At 46.4% G+C, this 24,603-nt stretch overlaps 1 protein-coding gene across 1 annotated transcript in view; it reads right to left on the minus strand.

The window, feature by feature from the left end:
* DNAH9 (dynein axonemal heavy chain 9) overlaps positions 1 to 24,603 on the minus strand; it is a 121,174-nt gene that overhangs the window by 32,691 nt on the left and 63,880 nt on the right. The window contains exons 29-36 of the mRNA XM_018573472.1: positions 22,793 to 23,053; positions 21,288 to 21,713; positions 20,669 to 20,788; positions 17,479 to 17,667; positions 13,543 to 13,778; positions 9,854 to 9,976; positions 5,053 to 5,257; positions 904 to 1,068 (exon numbers count right to left, since the gene is read on the minus strand). Coding sequence (XP_018428974.1) covers positions 904 to 1,068; positions 5,053 to 5,257; positions 9,854 to 9,976; positions 13,543 to 13,778; positions 17,479 to 17,667; positions 20,669 to 20,788; positions 21,288 to 21,713; positions 22,793 to 23,053 — 1,725 coding nt within the window. The remainder of the gene's footprint in view (positions 1 to 903; positions 1,069 to 5,052; positions 5,258 to 9,853; positions 9,977 to 13,542; positions 13,779 to 17,478; positions 17,668 to 20,668; positions 20,789 to 21,287; positions 21,714 to 22,792; positions 23,054 to 24,603) is intronic.

Consider the following 24,603-nt stretch of genomic DNA (forward strand, 5'->3'; position numbering starts at 1 on the left):
CCCAGACTAGATCCTTTGACAGGATCTGTAAATGGAGAAATGTCCCACCAGCCACCACAGAAGAAGAACTAGTTTCAACGGCATAAGAGTGCAGTGACGCCACTGCAATTGTAGTCCATTGACACTTCTTCCCGTCCATGTTAGTGCATGTCAATACCTCGGTACACACATGGACTGGAGGAACAGTCTGCAGGTACCAGAGCATTGCACCTGCGATCTACTGATCATGGTTGCAATGCTTTACTGACCCCTATGCAAAAAAATTATAATAATAATAAATGCTTATTTTGTTTTTTTATGAAGATGTGTGCATTCATTATTTTTCACATAAGGTGGAAATTCCCTTTGAATCCCGCCATCATTGTTCATACAAGCAGCAGCCATTTGTCACTACAGCTGCCCCACTAAAAACACTGCAGTCAGGTCACATACTACCAGCCTTGGCTGATAAAGAGTATGGTAAGACATACCAGCCAATCAGAATTCACCTTGTCCTGGTCTGACTACAGCAGAGTGAATTCTGATTGGTTGCTCTGGATTACCGGCTCCAAGGAACTAGCACTTCAATCAGGCATACACCCAATCACGAAGCTTTAATTGCTTAGTATTATTTCAGTTTCAATCTCCAGCTATCGTTCAGCAATCCTTAGTGATCCTGCCATGAATGTCCGTGTTCAGGCACTTCCTGCTCTAGGGTGACAATGCCCTATCCCTTTCTCTCAGCTGTGCTCCTGCGTTGTTACCATATCACATGGGCTTCCAATGAAGTGGCCATGCCAACACATGTTAAGCAGGCATGGTCCACTGTTGTCACCATCAGGACACTTGACTAGGGAAGACATGGCACCGGGAAGCACGCCGGCTGCGTTTATTTCGCTTTAGGGCCCAAAGATTAAGCCTTACCTTCTCTTCAATTTCTGCTGCTGTCTTCTTGGTGATCTCCAGGTTTTCCACCAGCTCGGTGTCCCCCAGAAAGTTCCCGGAGGCGGAAGACAGACGGGACAGAAGGTTGTCTTCCAGGGTCTTCAGGGTGATCTTGAAGCCGTTCTGCTCCTTGGTCAGGTTGGACTGGATAAAAAGAAAGAGAGTTCAATAATAAATACAAATAATTCCACAATACTCGCTGAGGATGACTCACTAAAGGAAGAAAAATAAAAGGAATACGGAATAAAATACGAGGATACAGTTGGAATGTGCGCCCACATATATGATCGAATGCGAGCAATTGTGACCCTTAAACCTTCTGGGCAGTATGTACGGTGCAGGAGTAGACTGCTCTAAGCATTGAACATCCAAAAAATGTTACACTTCCTGATTCCTAAGCTGCACCTCCGAATGCACACAGCAAATATTTTATATCAAAAACAAAAATCCCGTACGGTGTGTTGTCGTATGAAAACGTCGGCGTATGTACGAGTATCACCAGCGTATGGGATCTGGTAAACTGAATGGTGCTAGAACTTCCAGGCATGCATTCCAATACCCCTCTGCATATGGATCACTAAACTGAATGGTGCCAGAACGTCCAGGCATGCAGTCCAGTAACCCTCTGCATACGGATCATTAAACTGAATGGTGCTAGAACTTCCAGGCATGCAGTCCAATACCCCTCTGCATATGGATCACTAAACTGAATGGTGCCAGAACGTCCAGGCATGCAGTCCAGTAACCCTCTGCATACGGATCATTAAACTGAATGGTGCTAGAACTTCCAGGCATGCAGTCCAATACCCCTCTGCATATGGATCACTAAACTGAATGGTGCCAGAACGTCCAGGCATGCAGTCCAGTAACCCTCTGCATACGGATCATTAAACTGAATGGTGCTAGAACTTCCAGGCATGCAGTCCAATACCCCTCTGCATATGGATCACTAAACTGAATGGTGCCAGAACGTCCAGGCATGCAGTCCAGTAACCCTCTGCATACGGATCATTAAACTGAATGGTGCTAGAACTTCCAGGCATGCAGTCCAATACCCCTCTGCATATGGATCACTAAACTGAATGGTGCCAGAACGTCCAGGCATGCAGTCCAGTAACCCTCTGCATACGGATCATTAAACTGAATGGTGCTAGAACTTCCAGGCATGCAGTCCAATACCCCTCTGCATATGGATCACTAAACTGAATGGTGCCAGAACGTCCAGGCATGCAGTCCAGTAACCCTCTGCATACGGATCATTAAACTGAATGGTGCTAGAACTTCCAGGCATGCAGTCCAATACCCCTCTGCATACGGATCATTAAACTGAATGGTGCCAGAACGTCCAGGCATGCAGTCCAGTAACCCTCTGCATACGGATCATTAAGGCTTTGTACAACTCCCTGGGTGGGTGGAGCTCTCGCCATATTGTGCAAGTAATGAAGAGCATACAATATGACATACTTACCCCATGGGTCCGCCCTCCAACGATGCAAGGTCCACACTCCCCGATGCAAGGTCCACACTCCCCGATGCAAGGTCCACACTCCCCCTGCTGCCATTGACTTTTCTGCTGCTCTTCTTCCGCGCTACTTTGGTGCACAAATGAGCCGCAATTATATTGTCCCAGCACCGAGCTCCATTCTCAGCAACTTACAGATGCTGGGAATGAGCCTGGAGTGCACACTGCCGGGCATATGTGCGACAGGCAGTGTACAAAAAGGTAAATTGCATGGAGCAAGAGGCAGTGCTCTGTGTTGGCATAGCTGAGTAACAGCCACACCCCTCAGCACAAGTGTCTTCATGCAGATTTGTATTGCAGAAAAGGGGGAGTGCCTGACCAGGTCTGTTACGGAGTGCTGGGACTGCACTGTATCTAATACTGGTGCTGAACAGACATATTTGGACACCTAACAGAAATGCTGTAACAGGAAAGTAAAGGCAAAACTACTAAACAGTAAATGTCTATCTAATGTCCGTCTGGCATACATTTAGAAGACTTCAGCTAAACTTTAGACCTGTTTTAGGACTATTTAGGAAAAATCCATTCATCCTGCACTGACTAGACCCATCAGGAAGATGTCACGGACAGAGCAGAGCCCTGCATACAAGCCCGGGTAACGCATGCAGTTCTGGCTGCATCTAAACAGAGATACTAAAGCTGGCAGCCATCTGAGAGGCTCCATTTGTTAGCCTTTAATATGCACAGCGTGCTCTGTCACATGTCATATCAAGTAGACGGAGACTGACAAGCCGATGAAGTGATTTATAACACTTTGTATAATTACAGTGTAACGTCTCCCGATTCCTGAAAGAGAAACTTTTCATCAGTTTTTTAGCAGGAGACAAAAAAAAACAAAAAACCGAGGCGGCAGAAGAAAGAGAGGCGATAAAATCAGGAGAGCCGAGAGGACGGAATCGCTCCCCATTAAATCAAGTCTGTTTGCTACGTGAGCCTTAATCGCAACATCTTCGGAGGCTGATTGCAGGCTTGTCCTTCTGAAAGTGTTTGTATTGAAATGAAAAAAAAAAAAAAAGAAAAGAAAAGAAAGCAGTGACAGGAATAATTCATTATCTCTCCTGAGCTCCCCGCCTGCTACCTGATTACCGCAGATAAGAGGCGCACACCAAGAGAAATTAGTCCCGTCCGGCTGTCTACCGAGAAAGTTTTCATCTTACTCGCCCAAAAATCAAATGGAAAAACTTCTGCATTAATTACATCGGGCCGCTCCGGTATAATCCCTGAAGCAGGTTCTGGTTAGGAATTTGTACTCTTAAAGGGACCCTCGCTGGAATGCCAATGCTATCCCAGAATCATTGTAGCTTTGCTGAGAGTTCACTTGAATCCGGGTTCCTCTAACTCAGTGGTTCTCAACCTTTCTAGGGCTGGGACCCCTTGGTAACATTTGTCAAGTTGTGGTGACCCCCAACGGTAAAATTTAGGGTTGACGCGGCTGCTGCAGCGACATCTGGCGGGAGAACTGACACTGCTGCGCTAGGAGAGGGCTGAGGAGGACTCTCACCTAGCACAGCAGAAATCACACAGCGACCCCACAGCTTGAGAACCACTGTCAATGTAACAGCTAAAATGGCAAACCATATAACACAAGCCGAGGGTGTCAGCTTTTATTATTATTAATAATAATAATGATGATAATCACTAGATGGGGACCTGTTGGAGAACTACAGGTCCCCCTCTGCTGATTGACAGCAGCAGTGGGCGGGTGCAATCGCTAGTTTGCTATTGCAAAGTGAAAATAGCCAATAGGAATGTAGCTATGCATTCCAATGCTGATTTATTTATTTTCTGACTTACGGCGATGTCAGAAATTTAAAAAAAACGATCGCAGCGAAAGGTTTAATCTGCTCGATCGAGCAGATTAAACCTTTCCGGGAGAAAGTGTTTCTCTGCCGGGCGGCCGGGAGCCGCTATCAAATAGCTGGAGACTCTCGGCGACCCCTGGCAAATTGCCATTCGACCCCCGAAGGGGTCCCGACCCACAGGTTGAGAACCGCTGCTCTAACTCCTTCGGGCAAATTTAGCAAACGTTTCACAGTGTTTCTGGGTGGGAATGCAGCGTTTGTCACTCATGTGCCTATCCTTGTGGGAGGGGCTGCAGTAGGCTCCGAGGGGGTGGTACTATAACCAGGGAATACACTGCCTGGATTGCACATGCTCCGATTGGCTTGTAGGTGACCTAGTGAGCATGGAGGTGATATTTAAAACTCTGGCATTGAAGAACTTTGTATACCAAAGGCAGAGTCTGGGAGACTGCTACTTATCAATGTATAACAGAGGTAACCAATGAACATAAAAGCCACCCAGTGGCTGTCTTTTCTCAGCCTTTTCTATTACTTGAATGTCACATGCATGTCCAGAGACGGGACCGACTTCATCCTGAATTACAGTATTTTATCCTCTATTGCAGAGGTAGGTAACTCCGGCTCTCCAGCTGTGTTTTAACTACAAATCCCATAATCCATCTGCCTCTGGGAGCCATGCCGGTGGCTGTTGCAGTCTTGCAATGCCTCATAAGACTTGTAGTTCCATAGCAGCTGCACAGCCAGAGCTGCCCCTGCTCTTTTGTGAAACCATCGCTTTCCGCTTGATGGCATGAACTGGGTTACCTTAAGCTCTTCCAGGTCGGGTCGCTCCATGCTGACCACAGCCGCCAGTAGCTGGTCCTCCAGGCCGTCGCGGGTGACAGTGAAGTTGATGAGCGTGCATTGCGCCTGCATCTCCGGCTGGTAATGGGGATTGGCCAGCTTGGTGTGCAGGATGAGGCGGAAGCTGGGACTGTACTCGCACTCCTTGTCCCCAATCTTGATGTACCTGAAACAAACCATGAAGGGAACGTTGCTGTCAGGACTAATGAAAAAGGACTGACAAAGATATTGTCCACATAACGACCTACAAAATTGCTCCAGGAATCTCTAAACCTAAAAAAGGACCAACAGACACAGAAACTGAGGAAGGAGGCACCGATATCTGCAGTACAGTTTATTGTTCTGTAATCGCCATCCTGCCAGGCTATAGGAGGCAATTGGTCAGTTATGGGAATACTGAAGAGTAATTCAAGTGAGAGCAGGAAAATATCTGCCTCTACTTCAAAGATCTAGGAGTATTTCTATAATGTGGTAGGACCGGATGACCAGTATATGACGGTTTCTTGAACTCAGAATTAGGGTTCAGTCTTAGTGGTGCATTGATCGTGAGTGTAGGACCTTGCCTACTCAACTCCAAGAAAGACCAGTCAGGGTGCGGTCTCTGGAACTCAGAATTAGGGTTCAGTCTTAGTGGTGCATTGATCTTGTGTGTAGGACCTTGCCTACTCAACTCCAAAAGAGACCAGTCAGGGTGCGGTCTCTTGAATTCAGAATTAGGGTTCAGTCTTAGTGGTGCATTGATCTTGTGTGTAGGACCTTGCCTACTCAACTCCAAAAGAGACCAGTCAGGGTGCGGTCTCTTGAATTCAGAATTAGGGTTCAGTCTTAGTGGTGCATTGATCTTGTGTGTAGGACCTTGCCTACTCAACTCCAAAAGAGACCAGTCAGGGTGCGGTCTCTTGAATTCAGAATTAGGGTTCAGTCTTAGTGGTGCATTGATCTTGTGTGTAGGACCTAAGCTACTCAATTCCAAGAGAGACCATTTAAGGTGCGGTCTCTGGAACTCAGAATTAGGGTTCAGTTGCAGTGGTGCGGTGCGTTGATCCTGTGTGTAGGACCTAGACTACTCAACTCCAAGAGAGACCAGTCAGGTTGTTGGTCCTTCAGCAAAGTGGCATTGGTGTGTGCTGAGTGTATGTAGTATAAAAAGTTATGCAACTTAGTGATTAATCTCTAGTCACATAAAAATACAGCCAACGTATTTTGGGGGATTGGGGTACCTCCTTGTTCATGGCTCTGGGGTGACGCTATATGCTGCGAGCCTTATGATAACTGTTTCTGGGTTATTTGTTTTTGCCAATGAACTAGAACCCAGAAACGGGCTCCAGTTATCCCACAGATCACAACATATACCATCAGCCCAGAGCCCTGAAGAAGGATGTACCCCAGTGCCCTGTAACGCCATGGCTGCATTTTGAGTATGTGAATACTGGAACTAAACTATTGAGTTGTAGAACACTTTCTCTGAACTGCTCCTCCCCAAACATACACAGATGTCATCAGTCCATACACTACCAACACATTTTCCACAACATGTAACACAGCAAATGAGTCAGAGTAACGTGCAAAGTGCAGTGGCCCCGAATGACCAACCGGCCAGTCATCTCCGACTGATTTCACAGCTCCGGGCTAGTAAAAGCTGAAGACCAATTGCTTGCTATGTGTTTGCACAGCCCTTTGTGCCCCATGCTCTTGGTAAATACACTTTGTCCCCCCTCTTGCAGGGTTCTTCAGTAATTTTGGGTGGAGTTGCTCGGAAAGCCGGAGTCCAGAACTGACTTCAAATGTCTAAGTGCCTCGGTGGCCACTGTGGTCAGTCTGGACTCCTGTGCTGCCGGTAACATGGTTTCATGGCATGAAAAGCCAAGCCTGGCCCACTTGTCATGGGAGAGCGCAGTGTGTATTCAGAGTGACTGGGGGAGGCTGCATGTTATCTGACCGCGCAGATGTCTGTGGAGCACTATGCACATCCTCTATGCAGCTCCATCTCTATGAATAAACTATATATATGGCCATAAAACTGAAAAAAACCTCTGTATTTCTATTTTGAAATTCCATAAGTTCTACCCCGCTCCTAATACCCAGAACCATCTAGAAGTGTGTAAACTGAAGGTGCCCAAACGATGGACTTCCTCAATGCACTGACACAATTTTACTCAGCCCTGCACTTCCTGGTGTCACCACTCTCACAGAGCCTGCCTATGAACTACAACTCAACGTCTGAACAATGTAACATCATCATAGCTTGCTGGAAGCAATGCATAATGGGATATGTAGTCTTGAACAATGTAACATTATCATTGCTTGCTGGAAGCAGTGCATGCTGGTATATGTAGTCTTGAACAATGTAACCTTATCACTGCTCACTGGAAGCAATGCATGATGGCATATCTAGTCTTGAGCAATGTAACCTTATCACTGATTGCTGGAAGCAATGCCTGATGGTATATGTAGTCTTGAACAATGTAACATTATTATTGCTTGCTGGACGCAATGCAATGATGGCATATGTAGTCTTGAACAATGTAACCTTATCACTGCTCACTGGAAGCAATGCATGATGGTATATGTAGTCTTGAACAATGTAACATTATCATTGCTTGCTGGACGCAATGCATGATGGTATATGTAGTCTTGAGAAATGGAGATTGCATCACATCCAGCAGCAGGGAAAGAGATGCAAAGCACACTGGTAAACCAGGAAGTTGTTGGCAGTGATGGGCAGACGGAAGGCAGCACTCCCTACATAAAAGGGATTTTTTCCAGTAAGCTTTGATTGCTTTATCAGAAACAACTCCGGTATGTGTTCCTATTACAATTCTGATGTTATAGCAGGATAATGTATGCTGGGACTTTCTATTACGGCCAAAATGTCAGGGGAGGAGACTGCGTCTGGCGGTTGGTACCGCTCATGGAGCGATAATAGAATTCAGCGGTCATGAGATCTCTCAATTTAATGCATCCCTTTTACTAGTGCGTATCTGGCTATTTAGGTGGAGTTTCCCTTTAAGTCAGCCATGTTAATGAAATGACAGCGAGATTAGTGAAGACGGGAACGTCGCACCCATGAATCATCGAGGAACATTCCCCCCGTTCTCCCCATGATTATTATTCATGGAGGTCAATTACACTCATCGTCACATGCAGGAAATTCTGTTGACGTGCCGCTGGATGGGTGTCACCGTGTTAACAGCTTTTCCCCCTAATGAGAAACACTAAATGACTTGTGTGGCCGCTTTTCCCTTTCAATTAATCCGACGCGAAGGATTCTTTCATCGCGCCGTGTCACTAGGCAGCCGGGGTGTTGAAAACCTCAATTTAATATACGAACACAACCGGCTCGGAACCGCACTCAGCCGCTGCACAGCCGAAGGTGGGGGGGGGAGAACCGGGAACGTATCAGGAATCTGACATGTGCTCGGTGGCAGTTCGCTGAAGATGCGGCATAATGATCGTCACTTGGAGCCGGCGAGGGCAGATTAGCTGCCAGGTGCAAGAAAAGTGTCTGGAAAATGCCAAGCGCCGCATGAATATTTTACACCGGCTTCATTTTACATCAGAAGTAAACTTCGCTTCTACTGTCTGAAATGTACGATTCCTAAATCAGTTCTATTCCGGGTTTTTTTGGTGACTTTGCAGCAAATTATGGAAGGATCAGTAACAACCGCTTGGGAGTCGAAGGGTTAACGGCGCATCGGTGAAACTTTCCGGCAAGAGCCGCTTTGTTTAAATGCTATTTGTTGAACTCTGCAATCGTAATACATCATTAAATGTCATTTTTAAGTACAAGCGGTGTGAGGACCTGTACCTGGCTTGGAATCGGCCTCTTGCAGTCCCTGTATAGCAGAGCTCATACTAGAAGAGGGAGAAGCAGCACAGTGCGCCAATCAGCTGTGCTGCAGTGCTAACAAGGGATATGCTGATGGGAAGAGAGATCAGGGTGACAGAGAGATGGGCTCATTAGTCTTCTGCTTCTCCTTTCGCTGTCCACTCAAAGGAGGGGCAAGACCTGTAAGTGTTACTGAACTGCGGCAGGGAAAAATCAGGCATCCTGCCCTGCCAGACAGGATGGTTCTGTAAGGCAGAGCTCTGCATATTGCAGGACTGGATGGACAGAAATACAAAAACACCTTTATATAAATTGCATCTGATTACTTTTTGTTGTTGTTTGCCTGGAGTTCTGCTTTAAATGGACCTCCAAGGCGGAGCTGGCCTAAACTAAAGGAGTCCATGTGCTCCAATTAGACTAAACAGGAAGTGGAAGGTTTGGAGGCATCAGAGGTGAGGAGGGTTTTTGGGAGTGGAAGAGTAAGGACCTGCTATGTGCTTTGTGTGAGAATCAGAAGGACCCAACTGGAAGCATCTACTGAACCAGGTGAAAATGAACCAGACCAATACAGGCGGCCTAGGAACGCCCACTCCTCCAGACGGACACCAACCATCAAGGCATTTTGATATTTGCAAACTCCTCCCAAGAGCCCGCCCACTACTTGCATCAGGAGTTTTATAAAATAACATGCGTGCTCGTACTATTCATAGATACTTTTCAGGCGTTATTGGAAAGTAAAATTGCATTTGCGAACAGATAGCCTACAATACACCACAGCAACCAATCAGTGCTATTTCTTTGCAGAGTGGTATCTGATTGGTAACAGGGGTCAAATAGTCAGATGTGTTTGACTATCCGGACTAGTTGTGTTCCCGAAACCTTCCAGGTGAGGACGGTCTACAGAGGTCCCATCATTTCTGTCAATGCTTTTACCTTCCTTTCTTGATGGTCTCTCGGCCCAGTAAGGGTCCCAGGACGGGATCCACGTTCTCCTCCAGGTTCTCAATAAGGACCACGTCTCCCCCGCCCAGGGCTCTCTCTAGAGTATCCAGGTAACTGAAAAAAAAGGAAAAATTGGGTTTTTATTAGGAAAATAAAGTTTATAAAATCAGAGCTGGTAAATCTAGAGGAATCTTATAGGACATGTGAGTCACTCGGAGATTCAGCTTCCAATTCAGGTTTTTTTACAGAAAAGTTATATAAATTAGGAAGTCCACCAAATTGACCCCGGATTGAACAGAAGGATTGCGTGAATGGAGGACAGAGAGCCAAAGAAAACTTCCAAGGAGATGCAATCTGAACTCCGAGGTCAAGGTACATCAGTGTCTGATGGCACCATCTGTCGCTATTTTAGCAACAGTAGGCTCAAAGGTAGAAGAAAGACAAACATAAACAATCCAGGCTGGAATCTGATAAAACACATATTGGCAAGGCACAATACTTCTGAGAGAAAGTTCTTTGGGCAGATGAGACAAATCTGGAGTATTTTGGCAAGTCACGAGAAAATGAAGCTTTCAAAGAAAAGGTCACCATACCTACTGTGAAACACGGAGGAGGCTTAGTAAGGTTTTGCGGCTGCTTTGAGGCACATGGTACTGAGTGCCTTAAATCTGTTAAATCTGTGTCACATAGATATAAAGATAGTAATCACAAAGAGAGAAACATGGGGTTTTTAAGGCACCAGATGACAATTCCAAGGTGATGAAGAGTAAAAAATATTATTTATTAAATAATGGTTAAAAATATATTCATTTCAGATCAAATTCATTGGTGAAAACCAGCTGATCAGATGTCTCCTAAGAGACTCACTCCACTTATTAAGTAACCAAATCAAAGATACATGATTAGATGAATAAACATAGTATTATAATAACATGATTCAAAAATAGACATGATTGGTTTTTAGATTGTTCGGAGTGGAGGAGTCATATGGTTTTGACGTTTCACGCTCAAAAGCGCTTCCTCAGGAGATGGAAGATATCGATTAAGCAGGTTGACACGTGTGCACTCAAGCGGACCAGTCCGGGCAGAACCCCACAAATTCAGGGGGAGAAAGAAGCGAGGACCAATACCCCAATAACAGGCAGTAGGAGGTGGAAGTCACACAATCATAAAGAAAAGGAGCCCACAATTGCTCCTTTCACTTAAGAAGGACCCAACACAGCCAGAGATCAAAAGAGGCTCCCGATGCTTCACACTCTCCTGGGCCCCCAGCATCCAGCACAGCCGCCCCAGAGCTGCACAGTGATATAAAGATAGATCACCAATACTCAAAAATGCAAAGGAAATATTGAAAATTGTTTATTGAAAATAATGTCAAATAGCTCACAAATGCCAACATTTCGGGCCGCCCAGGGTCCATTCCTCCAGGCGACACAGTGACATCACTGTGCCACCTTGAGAAAGGGACCCTGCGCGGCCCTGAAACGTTGGCAACTTTGACTTATGTAACATTTGCAATAAATTATATTTTCTTTGCATTTTGGAGTGCTGGTGACCTATTTTCACATCTCTGAGGTTCTTCATAGCGCCATCTACGGCAGTCACTTTGAGCACCTATCTTATCTCCATTGATCACAAGGTTGTATGATGTGCACCAGGCACTATCAACATTAAATCTGTGCCAGGCACAGATAAATCTCAAGACAATCAAGGAATTCTGGAGTGAAATGTACTGCAGTGTCAGAATGCTTTCAGTTGCAAGGCGTGGGTCCTCCAACAGGATAAGGACCCAACAGCTAAAAGCACCCAAGAATGGGTAAGAACACAACATTGGACTATTTTGAAGTGGCCTTCTATGGGCCCTGATCTGAATCCTATCAAACATCTATGAAAAGAACTGAAGTCGTCTCCAGCAGTCTGGAGAAGGTGCCCTTTAGAGACAGCTCAAGAAGAGTCGGCCATACTACCTGTTGGCAGGGCTATAGAACTTGCTTGTTTGCGATGAATGGCGCTAAAGGTTGTAGAACAAGAATTGGCTTAAGGGTCCCATCATTTTTGTCCATGCCATTTTCATTAGTGATAACACTTAACATATTCTGTTGAATCAAAAATCAAAAGTAAAATCTGATTTATTATTAACTATGGAGCATTGATGGATGCCAATTATTTTGGTCAGTTTCAAGTCTTTAGCTAATTTTGCTTCACTTTTCGTGGCAGGGTACCAAGAGAAACGCTGACACGACATCTCTGGGTTTCGCTCCGTCGCTGTACTGTGTGTGCACAGTGCCTTGGTTACAGTCCATGTACCCATTGCACTCCTGACTGCTCATCCATCAAAGTAACATGGGTGCTCGGTAGTCGACGGATGGCCACCGTCACGGTAATACAAAAGAATATGGACACCGGCACTCCAACAGCAGATAGAATACGTCTATTTATTGACGTACATGCAAAAAAGTAGCATACTTAGTGTGCTAGGCTACTTTTTTTGCATGTATGTGAATAAATAGACGTATTCTATCTGCTGTTGGAGTGCCGGTGTCCATATTCTTTTGTATCACAGTGCCTTGGTGACACCTCCATAACGCCTAGCATCATTCAACCCAGAAGATAAGAGGTAACTATTACAGATAGAGCTGTGTAGATATGAGATAGATAGAAGAAGGATCAGAGTATTGCAGATAGAGCTGTGTAGATGTGAGATAGATAGAAGAAGGATCAGAGTATTGCAGATAGAGCTGTGTAGATGTGAGATAGATAGAAGAAGGATCAGAGTATTGCAGATAGAGCTGTGTAGATGTGAGATAGATAGAAGAAGGATCAGAGTATTGCAGATAAAGATGTTTTTTTTAATTGTTATAATTCCTGGGTTGCACGTTTAAACAATAAAACTAGAATTGGGCATTAAAGGAGAACTATGAGGCAAGTGATTTCCACTCACCTCATAGTTCTAGCCGACCTGTGACAATGAGACTGTCACAGGTCGGCTCAGTAGATCGGGAGGTGAGCGAACACATACCGGGACAGGGGGAGGGGCTGGATTCCCCTCTCCCCGCTCCGCCAGCGCTGACTGGCGGAACGGATGGGGGAGGGGGCGGGTACAGCTGGCTCTGCCTCTAGATAGGCAGAGCCAGCTGTCACTCACGCAGCTGGGCGGATCTCGACGTCCATGTCGGGATCTGCTCCGGCTGTGGCGTCTCAGTATTCCGCAAGCTGTAGCTCCCTATATACTGAGCTTAGGGTAACGGGAGGACGCTAGTTTGTGTCCTCCCGTTACCCTAAGGAGAACTATGGGGAAAAACACTGAGCCCATAGTTCTCCTTTAAAGGACATCATAAGCCATGAGCTTAACCTAAATAGTATTTTTGATGCAAGGAAAGTGTTAAGAAAAAACAAGTACAAGATACGTTATCATCTTCCCTTTAAGAAATAAGCAGTTACTCCCAGCCATGTCCATGACAAAATGGCAGCCGAGGACAGACAGAGAGAAGTGCCGCCTCTCACATCTCCTCTGATCACACCGCTGAGGGGAGGAAGTATCCCAAGGAGACCTGACAGAAGTGTACTAATGACAGGTTGGCAAATATGAGCAGGATGGAAACACTAAAACCAACCTATTTCCTGAACATGTGCCCGTGGCGTGACAGTATACTGGTGTGCCGCCATCCCCTCACGCTTACCCTCGCTGCCCGATGCGGATAACTCGAAGATTTTCCCCATATTTATTCTTGATCCACTTGATGCCTTGGAGTTGTGGATCCACCATCAGAGGCCAACGCTCACAGCTGGTCAGGATAGTGGCATTCTCTGTAGACATGCGGTCAGCCGGAAGACCCTCATTCTGCCAAACTGCCACATCTGCATCATCAGTCAGCATGGTTAGGGGGTCCAAAGATGGGGTTACCGGTATGGGGACCTGGAGGGGAAGTATAGAGTAAGTGTTGCATAAAAAAGGAGCAGAGTTCTCCAGCAGTGCGGAGCGTTTCAGGAGAGCATCGATATAGAGGAAGAAGCAGAGTCCTTTAGCAGAGGAAGATAGTTAGATAGAGGAAGGAGCAGAGTCCTCCTGCAGGGCAGAGTATTTCAGGGGAGGAGAGTTATAGAGGAAGGAGCAGAGTCCTCCAGCAGAGCAGAGTACTTCAGTAGAGGAGAGTTATAGAGGAAGGAGCAGAGTCCTCCAGCAGAGCAGAGTATTTCAGGAGAGGAGAGTTATGGAGGAAGCAGAGTCCTCCGGCAGAGCAGAGTATTTCATAAGAGGATAGTTATAGAGGAAGGAGAGCAGAGTCCTCCAGCAGTGCAGAGTATTTCAGGAGAGGAGAGTTAGAGGAAGGCGCAGAGTCCTCCAGCCACATGAAGTATTTCAGGAGAAGAGAGTTATAGAGGAAGAAGCAGACTCCTCCTGCAGCACAGAGTGTTTCAGGAGAAGAGAGTTATAGAGGAAGGAGCAGAGTCCTCCAGCAGAGTATTTCAGCAGAGGAGTTAGATAGAGGAAGGGACAGAGCACTCCAGAAGCAAAGAGTAATGCAGGAGAGGAGAGTTAAGCTGGCCAAATACGTATATATTTTCTTATTTTAACCTGCAGGCTGAACAATGAAAATATACGCTCATAATCATGGATGGAGAAACCCCCCCACCCCACCCCCCCTTTTCATTTTATTCTGACAGTGGCCCACAGCTGCTGTCAGAATACCCAAACGATGCTTGCAACTGATTGGCTCCAAGCTCGATTCAGCCGAAGATTTTCCAACCTGCTCCTTGGATCTTCTGATCAACCAACAGCGGCAGCCACTGTGCGAATTTCAGCCAGTTCATCAAGAAGTAGCATATGGCCATCTGTAGATAGAGGAAGGAGCAGAGTCCTCCAGCAGCACAGAGTATTTAATGGTGTGATGGGTCTGGTCTTTTAGCAGTGATCGGTCGTCTATTGGGAAGGTGAAATTTAATTGTGGCTTTTTGCCTTATGATAACTAGGACAAGCTTTAGGTCTCGCAGCCATTTGATTAAAGAGTGAAATCGAGTTTGCAGTACGAGTTCTTGGATACATTTGATTAATGCACTAGCCTTGTTGCCCCCGGCAGAGAGCCTCTTGCAGATTTCCCCTCCTCTGCTCCGTTTTATTCCTCTCATGAATAATCAACCAATAACTCCAGCTTACAAGTCTCCGTAGATGTGGCGCACACGCCTCTGTCCCAGCATGGCCCTCGCAGGAAACGCATTATCTGGGACCCCCCGCTGCCTTCTACACAGTTATAAATATTGCCGGGACGGCAAATCAGCCAGGAGCGGCCACACGCGAGCTCCGTCTCTGCATCAGAAAGCTCAATTTCCATCCTCGGCCTTTTGTTCAGACGTTGCACAGGAGCAAGTCATTATAATGTGACATTTTGCAGATCGTTGCTGTAGAGAAAGTGGTGGTGGCAAAATACTAAGGGCCAGGCAGTGTGTGTACATGAATACGGTCATAATGTACTCCAGCTGCATATTTCCCCTCTCCCTATATAGCGGGAGTTTTATTACACTCATCCTGGCAGTGGCGGGGTACAGAAAATGCCTCGCCGGTGATTTGTTTTAAAAAAAAAAATAGAAGTTAAAGACAAAATTGTAATTCCAACCAAAGACTTTAGACATTATCTAGACCCTTGGTTCTCAACTGGTGGGTCATGACCCAAAAGTGGGTCGCGACCCTGTGTTCGCCACGTGCCTTCCACTTTTCTAGGTGAGAGGCTCCTCATCCTCCCCCTAGCGCAGCACTGCCAGTTCTCAAACCCAGCAGCCATTCAAAATATGCTGCCCGGTGCTGAATGTCAGCTCTAGGTGGGGTGGGCTCCATCCATAAGTGGATTGCTTACAGCTCCCTCGTGGGTCCTGTAGAGGTGCCTGGACCGGAGTGATGTAACATTCTGACTCTCGGCACCTCTACAGGGCGTGCAAGGGAGCTGTACAAGCAATGCACATATGGATGGAGCTCCAGCACAGCGGACCCCAGGCTGAGGATCCACCCCAGTTCTTGTAAGATAGGGAGACTGGGTGGTTTTTAAAAGAAATTGTATTTATTTTGAAGTGCGTATGTGTGTGTGAGAATGTTTGTGAGTGTGTGACAATGTGTCTGTGGTCGTGTGTGTCTTTCAGAGTTTTTTAGGGCCCATTCACAATAGTACAGTGCATTAATTACACAGTCTGGTGCGATTAGCACACTATACCACGTGTTCTGGTGTGAGAGGTAAATTGCATTCCCATTCATTTGGATGGCACCCCAAATGCACCTTCCACCCACAGTTCTATTCCCCGCATCGGAAAACACAGTACCGCAATGCCATGCATTAAATTGCAGTGCAACTTGGGTCACGACTTAATTGCCAAGGACAAATGTGGGTCCGGAGGTTACACAGGTTGAGAACCGCTGATCTAAAGTGTGCTTTAACCATCAGGTTGCAGGACAAACTTTCCTTAATTCTATCCCTTGGGTGTACATGCCTATGTGGCCAGCAGACACCCCTGACAGTGGTCTTATCATAGGGGAAGATAAACAATCAGGTGGTAAAAAACAACCAGGCAAGCTGACTCCACCCCCATGGGGCCAGGTACTGGTTTCTTATAAACCTTATGGACCACAGTTGCGAGATCTCTGTACTTGTGTCCTCCAATCTTGTCACTTGCGGCCTTCATTCCAGGAGGCTCTTACTATCTATGCAGGCAGGAACCGATCCGGGAGATCACAACATTGGAGTCCCCAGATGTTATAAGCAACCACAAAGCGACTACTATCTATAGCTACACTATATAGCTGAAAGGTTGTGGGCACCTGATCATCACTCCTATATGAGCTAGTTGGATATCCAATTCCAAAACTATGACCATTGATATGGAGTTGAACCCATTTGCGGCTATAGCAGCCTCTTCTTCTCTATGAAGGCTTTCCACAAGATTTTGGAGGGTGTCTATGCAAATCTGTGCCCATTTGTGAGGTCAGATACTGATGATAGATGAGAAGAAGACCCGGCTCACAAGCAGTGTTTCCATTTATCCCAAAGGTGTTCAGTAGGGTTGAGGTCAGGATACTGAAGCCTAGGCCAGGCATCTTGCAAACACACATGCCTCCTCCCAGGGAGGCCTTTCATCCCAAAGGTGTTCGGTAGGGTTGAGCTCAGGGCTTTGTGCAGGACACTTTAGTTCCTCCACACCAAACTAGTAAAACCTTGTCTTTATAAAGCTGGCTTTGTACACAGCGGCACAGCCATGCTGGAACAGAACAGGGTATTCACCAAACTGTTACCACAAGGTTGGAGTAGCACCATTGAATACAATCTCTTTGTATGCTGTAGTAACAGTACAATTCACTGGAAACACATGAACTCTATTATTTGGTGGGGACCCCACATACTTTTGGCCATATAGTCTAACATATCACTTTGGGTACGATAACCCTTCATATAAGGCTTCCTTGTTTCTATGAACATGCTTTTTCTGGACAGATTCCCTTCTGTGCTACGTCTGCCCATCCAGGTGTCCTTAGTTTGAACTGGATGTAGACCATCTAAAACCAAATGCGAAAAACGCTAAATCTCAGACACAACGTCCATATTGTGCCGCAATGTGGCTGTGAAACTGGTACTTACTTTCAGCTCTCCCAGGTAAGGTTTCCAGGTTTTATCCATGAGGTCCTGTCTGTACTTCTTGGTGAAGTAGCCGAGATAAGAAACGAAGGCGGTGATGAGCAGGACGTCTCCGCACAGCGTGCTCTCCTGCAGCTTGAAATTCCTCACCGACTCTCCCCATCGGACGTTTTCTGATGCAAGGCCTCCGACCTAGACAAGAGAAATGGCAGAGATTGTCTAAATATGGCTTCATGTCAAAAAATGTGTCCTGGTGACAGGGACTCCCTATGGCCAGCAGTTTTCAGGTGTCGATCATGTGACAAGGTTTGTCACAGTAAGATCAGTTAGGGTCTGGAACTCACTGCCACAGGCGGTGATTTCAGCAAATAATGTGGAATTGTTCAAGAAACTTTTGGACGATTTCTTAAGGGACCGTAATATACAGGGGTACAGGTAATATACAGGGGTACAGGTAATATACAGGGGTACAGGTACTCCTAGAATGAGATCCTAATAGGTTGGACTTGATGGACTAATGTCTTTATTCAACCTCAAATACTATGTGACTATGTTGGGTCTACCGGAAATAAGCGAATTTTCCTATCTTTAGGGCTGCTGCCATACACTGATTGAAGGACTTTTTTCAAGTTATACAAAACAGATGGTTCAAATATAGTATAGGCCAGGACGGTTCTTATAAATACCAAGAGAGTGCTATTTACCCAGACCCAAAAGGGGGACCTCTCCAGGAGGCTTACAATGAACGGTGCTTGATTGTGGAGCCTTAAAGCCCTGGTGCCCAACCTGCATCCCAAGGGCTTCATACAGTCATTTGGTACTCATGGTGCGGCTCTCAGCCCCCAGCAGCCAGTGGTGGAAACATTAATCTGTAAAAGGGGCTTTAATTGCATTGATCTCTGCCAGCCTTATGTAACATATCTCAGTCTCTAACAGACTCGTGCAGCCTATCTTCAGACTTCAGCTACACATGATGCATGCCACCAGTCTATGACCATCCCCAGCTAAATATCAGCAGTCTCTGCCAATCCACTGTAGCACTGCATATGATGTGCGCCCCCCCCCCCGAAGAAATCAGGGGCCACAACTGAGGCTCCCTATATGTATTCGATTGATCATAACTGTTTTAAAGGGTTCTATCACCTCCGAAAGAAGGACATTTGAGAAGGAGTGGCAGGAGCAGACAACTTTCTAAAATCAATCATGACAAATAATTCTGTATCTTTCATTCTGGCATTATGTGGGAGGGGCTTAACATAAATACAATCTATAAACTTCCCAGCATGCACTTGTTCCTGAGGATGCACAGCGTGACACAGAAAAGGTAAAGCCAGCTTAATATGATCTTCAGCAACCATTTCTGTGCACAAGCATCTGATGCTACATATACAGAACGGGCTGCCAGATGAGAAAAAGCTGGGTGGGGCCAGAAGGATGAATTAAAGTATAGAATGATGAAAGTTGGAGACAAAAAAAAAAAGAAAGTTAATTACATACTGAGCAGAAAATAAGCTACAGCTACATAACATGGGGACGATGATGAATTCATCTTCTAAGCTTCCATTAATAACTGTCCCGCTGAAGGAAACAGCGAATGAAGAGATTTCCATAAGACAATATGGCTGACACACTTGGATGCATGAAAAGGGACAGCCGTCCTCCAGGGGCTTCCGCACAAACGCCACTGTTAATTCATGGCGGTAATGAAAAACGGCATGAGGCCACTGACTGTGACAAAGACACTTATTAAAGACAGGCCAAGGACAGGTGTGAAGTGTTGCCTGCATATTGTGCGATTTATAATGAGGACACGGCTACACCTCCGGAACAGCGGTCCCCATCGTTCCTTTCATTTTATTCCAAAGACACCCTGCGTCATTCCTGTTATAGGGTAACAACGCACTATCCATGTCTCCTGATGGTGCACCTGCGTCGCCACCCTGTCACATGGGCAAAGGGAAAGGGTCACCTAAAGAAAATTTTATTTCACATGTGTATTTCTTCACCAGGCACTAAATATTTTTTTAGCTCAGCGCCTATATAATGAATGGAGACCTGTCTACAGGGATAACATACAGCAGCTGAACGTTGAAATAAGTTTTGGAGTGGGAGTGGCTGCTCTGTAAGGCTCCATTCACACTGGGGCGGCTGCCCGCATGTATTCGGCTGTATGAATACGCGCAGAGCCGCTCCACACAGAAAAGAAACAATGCACTTCAATGTGCATTGTTCAGACTATTGCGGAAACCAGACGGTCCCCGAAATAGTGCAAGCGCGATAATCCGGCGGATTCCGCTCGTTCACGGCTATATACTGTAATCCAACAAGCGGAATCCATGCAGTTGTTTCACATTCAGCGCTTGCATCCTGTGCGGTCTTCCGCATTGAAAACCGTGCGGGAAACGCAAACGCTATATGTGAATGGAGCCTTAAAGGAGAACTTTGGGGTCAGGGCTTTTCCCCATAGTTCTCCTAAGGATAACGGGAGGACACAAACCAGCGTCCTCCAGTCGCCCAAAGCTCAGTATACCGCGAGCTACAGCTCATAGTATACTGAGACGCCGCAGCCGGAACGGATCCCGACAATTCTGTCTGGATCCACCCAGCTGCGTGAGTGACAGCTGGCTCTGCCTATCTAGAGGCAGAGCCAGCTGTACCCGCCCCCTCCCCCATCCGTTCCGCTAGTCAGCGCTGGAGGATCGGAGCGGAGAGGGGGGGAATCCCTGCAGGGAGCTATGAGTGACAGTCACAGCTCTCTGCACGGATAGATCGAGAAGTGAGCGAGCGCCGGTATGTGTTCGCTCACTTCCCGATCTACTGAGCCGACCTGTGACAGTTTCATTGTCACAGGTCGGCTCTGATTATGAGGCTGAGTGAAAAATCACTCGCCTCATAATTCTCCTTTAAGCTGACAGATGGGGGAGGTACTTAGGGTAGGAGAGTGCTGGGTCCCTCCTTATATGCACAACGTGGGTGAGGGGAATCAAAGGATGGTAATACCGTCCCTTATGTGGCTATCCGCCACTTTACTTCCCTCCTTGCACCCAATCTTCCCCAGCAAGGCTGACCTATTATATTCGGGCTTGGCCCTAACGGGCAAGTTTGGTACACTGGCTGACCCATGTCTGGTGGAGGTAGCACCCTGTGCTACATGTCTCAGCTATTACCAATGGCATTGCAGTGGCAGACTCACCAGGCGGTTGGCCAGGTTGATGGTCATGGCGGTAGCGTCGGCTTCCTGTTGACATTTTAGCTTGTCTGCCGTGGCTTTCTCGAACTTCGCTGTCAGTTTTGCCAGGTTTTCATTCAGTTGCTGAAAAGAAAAAGGCACGATTAATATTTCACTGATCCAAAAGAGGCAACGGAGAAGACGAGCCAGACCTTCACACCCAGCTGAATGTATGCCGATCTGTAAACACAGTATAATGAGCATTTATTATGCCCAGGACCAAAAAACAAATTGCTTTCTATGTTAGTTCTTCTTAACCAGGAAAAAAATGAAGCCTTAAATGTGCAGGTTTCATATTTCCCACTTGATACCAACACATGGCAAGCTCCAGGTAAAAGCATCTGCTTCCTGGAGGTTTTAAACTACTGCGGTGCTGAAATAAACCTGAATAGCAGGGAGATCAGACTACATTGAGTGCAGAATAAAGAAAGAGGGACACACCCTCTCTTCCAGCAGGGGTTCAATCAATCTGGTGTAGACAGTTATACACAGTTTGCCAAGAAGTAGGCAGGCCACGGCCCCTCCCACCATCGACATGGACTTGCCAATAAGTTGCATTTACAGTACGTTGAAGGTCACTTACAGCAATTTTGACCTTGATAGTGGCCAGCTTATCTTCTGCAGCTGCCAGCTCCGCATTGGCTTTGTTTAAGGCCTGGCGTTTTGGCTCCACCTCACAGAAGACTTCATAGAACTTGACGATGTTGACGACCCAGGAGCACAGGCCGGAGGCAGCCAAGGATTTGGAGGCAATAAACTCTGGGTTAAACTCTTGGTCCTGCATGTATGGCTGAATGGCTTTAATGCAGTTTTCATGAATATTCTCTTTATTGAAGTTGATGAGAGAGTCCAGGAAGCCGTCGACTTTTCCCATGACCACCCTGGCCTGCTTCCAGCTCCTGTCCTTTGGAATCTTTCCTCCTGGGGCTGTAAGGACCATAACAGCTGCAGTGACATTGGTGACGGCTGAGGGTGGAGTGCCAAATGACTTCAGTTCAGTCAGGTTGGTCTAGAAGGGCAAAACATGAGAAAGTTGATATTTGAGAGCAGAATGGACATCGGTAAAAGCTTGTAATATCTACTTGTCATCTGATCATATTCTCTAGATACCTCATGTTCCCTATCAGACTGTAACTTGTAATGAGCAAGACCCTCATAGCTCCTGTTCCCTATTCAACTATAGGGTGTAATGAGTAGGACCCTCATAGCTCCTGTTCTCCATGAGATGCAAGATGTAATGAGCAGAACCTTCATACCAGCAGGTACCTATAAGATGTAATGAGTAGGACCCTCATACCTCTGCTTCCCTATTAGATGTAAACTGTAATAAGGAAGACCCTCATACCTCCCGTTGCCTATGAGATGTAAGATGTAATTAGAAGGAACCTCATACCTCCTCTTCCATATTAGATGTAAACTGTAATGAGCAGGACCTTCATACCTCGTCTTCCCTATTAGATCTAAGCTGTAATGAGCAGGACCCTCAGACCTTCTGTTCCCTATTCGATGTAAGTTGTAATGAGCTGGGTCCTAATACCTCCTCTTCCCTATTAGATGTACAGTACGTTGTAATAAGAAGAACCCTCATACTTCCTGTTCCCTATTAGATGTAAGCTGCAATGAGCAGGACCTTCATACATCCTGTTTCCTATTAGATCTAAGCTGTAATTAATAGAACCCTAATACTTCCTGCTGCCTATTAGATGTAAGCTGTAATAAGCAGGACCTTCACACTTCCTAATCTCTATTAGATGTAAGCTGTAATGGTTAGGACCCTAATACCTCCTCTTCCATATTGGATGAGAGCTGTAATGATTAGGACCCTCATACTTCCCTTTCCCTATTAGATGTAAGCTGTAAACAGCAGGACCCTCATACCTCCGGTTCCTAAGCTCTGACACACAGGTCTCTCATAGCTTTGCTTCCGGTTACGCTTTGTCTTGCTCTAAGTACATGTATGCCTACATCACACTACTATAAAGCACTATAAATATGAAGTTCTGTATAAATAAAATGTTACCATAATGGCGGACTACATATGAGTAAATGAGATAATGCAGCCATGGAGCAGCAGACAGAATTTCTTACCTTATTCAGGGTGTTCAGAGCCTCCTGAGCCGCTATTAAAGCTGGTTCTGCTTTGGCCAGGTCCGTTTCACACTCCTTCTGCTTCCTTCCGACTTCCTCTGCGATCACAGCAACCTTCTTCTCTTCGTCGTCCGCTATGGCTTTCTCCTTGCCCACTTTTTCTGTCTCCACCCCGACCACCTGGATGAGCTTATCAGCATCCTCATTCTTCTGATTTAGCTCCACCTCTTGCGCTGCTAGTTTAGCTTTCAGATCATCCACCTATCCAGACACAAAAAGGTAAATATAGCATTGTGTAATATATGTTCGAAAAATAGATCAAAGCAACTGGACCTTTTCTTGAAGATGTTTCACTGGTCATCTGACTAGCTTTCTCAGTGCAGAAAGTCAGTCAGATGACCAGCGAAACGTCTTACAGAATAAATACAACAAATCTTGTGTAATGTAGTTCAGGCAATAAATAAATCATCATTAGCTATTCGTAAAAACTATAAAGATGTTTCATGTATGGACTACTTCTTGGCTTTTGGGGGTGAAGGGGCAACACCACTGCATTTATGACTATTGGGCTAGGTCTAATAGCAAGCATCCATCTTTCTCTGTATTATTAATATTCTGGGTTTATATAGCGCCAACAGTTTGCACAGGTAACAGCTGTAAAGGGATGAAATGATGGAGAAAGTTCAGCTCAGTTGTTAGGTGGAGGTTGGATAGGCTGCACCGGAACTGATGTGTTTTTAGGGGTCACCGAAAGGCAAACAGAGTAGGCGAGGTCGGGCTTCCTCCTGACAAACCTGCACCCAATTTGAAATCTTCTGCCCCCATGTGCTCGAAGATGGAGACTCTCATAGTTTAGAGTTAGGACCGCACTATAAGAGGTGCCTTGGCGCAGCTGTGCGGCTTTCACATTTTCTGCAGAAGACGTGTATCCAAACCTCTGTCATTGTCCTTAGTGGTGAGACAAGTTGTTTTACATGCTGGTTTGTGAGTGTGCCATGATGCCTTTCTACTGATAGTTGTGGATGAGTCTGCATGTTGTTAGTATTTTACACTTTATTCACTGGCGAGCCAGTGGAGGGATTGGCAGGGGATGGAAGCCAGTGGAGGGATTGGCAGGGGATGGAAGCCAGAGGAGGGATTAGAAGAGAGGGGCAGGGGATGGAAGCCAGTGGAGGGATTGGCAGGGGATGGAAGCCAGTGGAGGGATTGGCAGGGGATGGAAGCCAGAGGAGGGATTAGAAGAGAGGGGCAGGGGATGGAAGCCAGTGGAGGGATTGGCAGGGGATGGAAGCCAGTGGAGGGATTGGCAGGGAATGGAAGCCAGAGGAGGGATTAGAAGAGAGGGGCAGGGGATGGAAGCCAGTGGAGGGATTGGCAGGGAATGGAAGCCAGAGGAGGGATTAGAACAGAGGGGCAGGGGATGGAAGCCAGTGGAGGGATTGGCAGGGGATGGAAGCCAGTGGAGGGATTAGAAGGGAATGGAAGCCAGAGGAGGGATTAGAACAGAGGGGCAGGGGATGGAAGCCAGTAGAGGGATTGGCAGGGGATGGAAGCCAGTAGAGGGATTAGAAGAGAGGGGCAGGGGATGGAAGCCAGTAGAGGGATTGCCAGGGGATGAAACCAGAGGAGGGATTAGAAGAGAGGGGCAGGGGATGGAAGCCAGTAGAGGGTATGAAAGAGAGGAGCAGGGGATGGAAGCCAGTGGAGGGATTGGCAGGGGATGGAAGCCAGAGGAGGGATTAGAAGAGAGGGGCAGGGGATGGAAGCCAGTGGAGGGATTGGCAGGGGATGGAAGCCAGTGGAGGGATTGG

The sequence above is a fragment of the Nanorana parkeri genome, unplaced genomic scaffold (genome assembly GCF_000935625.1).
Source record: "Nanorana parkeri isolate BGI_ZX_2015 unplaced genomic scaffold, ASM93562v1 scaffold47, whole genome shotgun sequence".
Classification (NCBI taxonomy): domain Eukaryota; kingdom Metazoa; phylum Chordata; class Amphibia; order Anura; family Dicroglossidae; genus Nanorana; species Nanorana parkeri.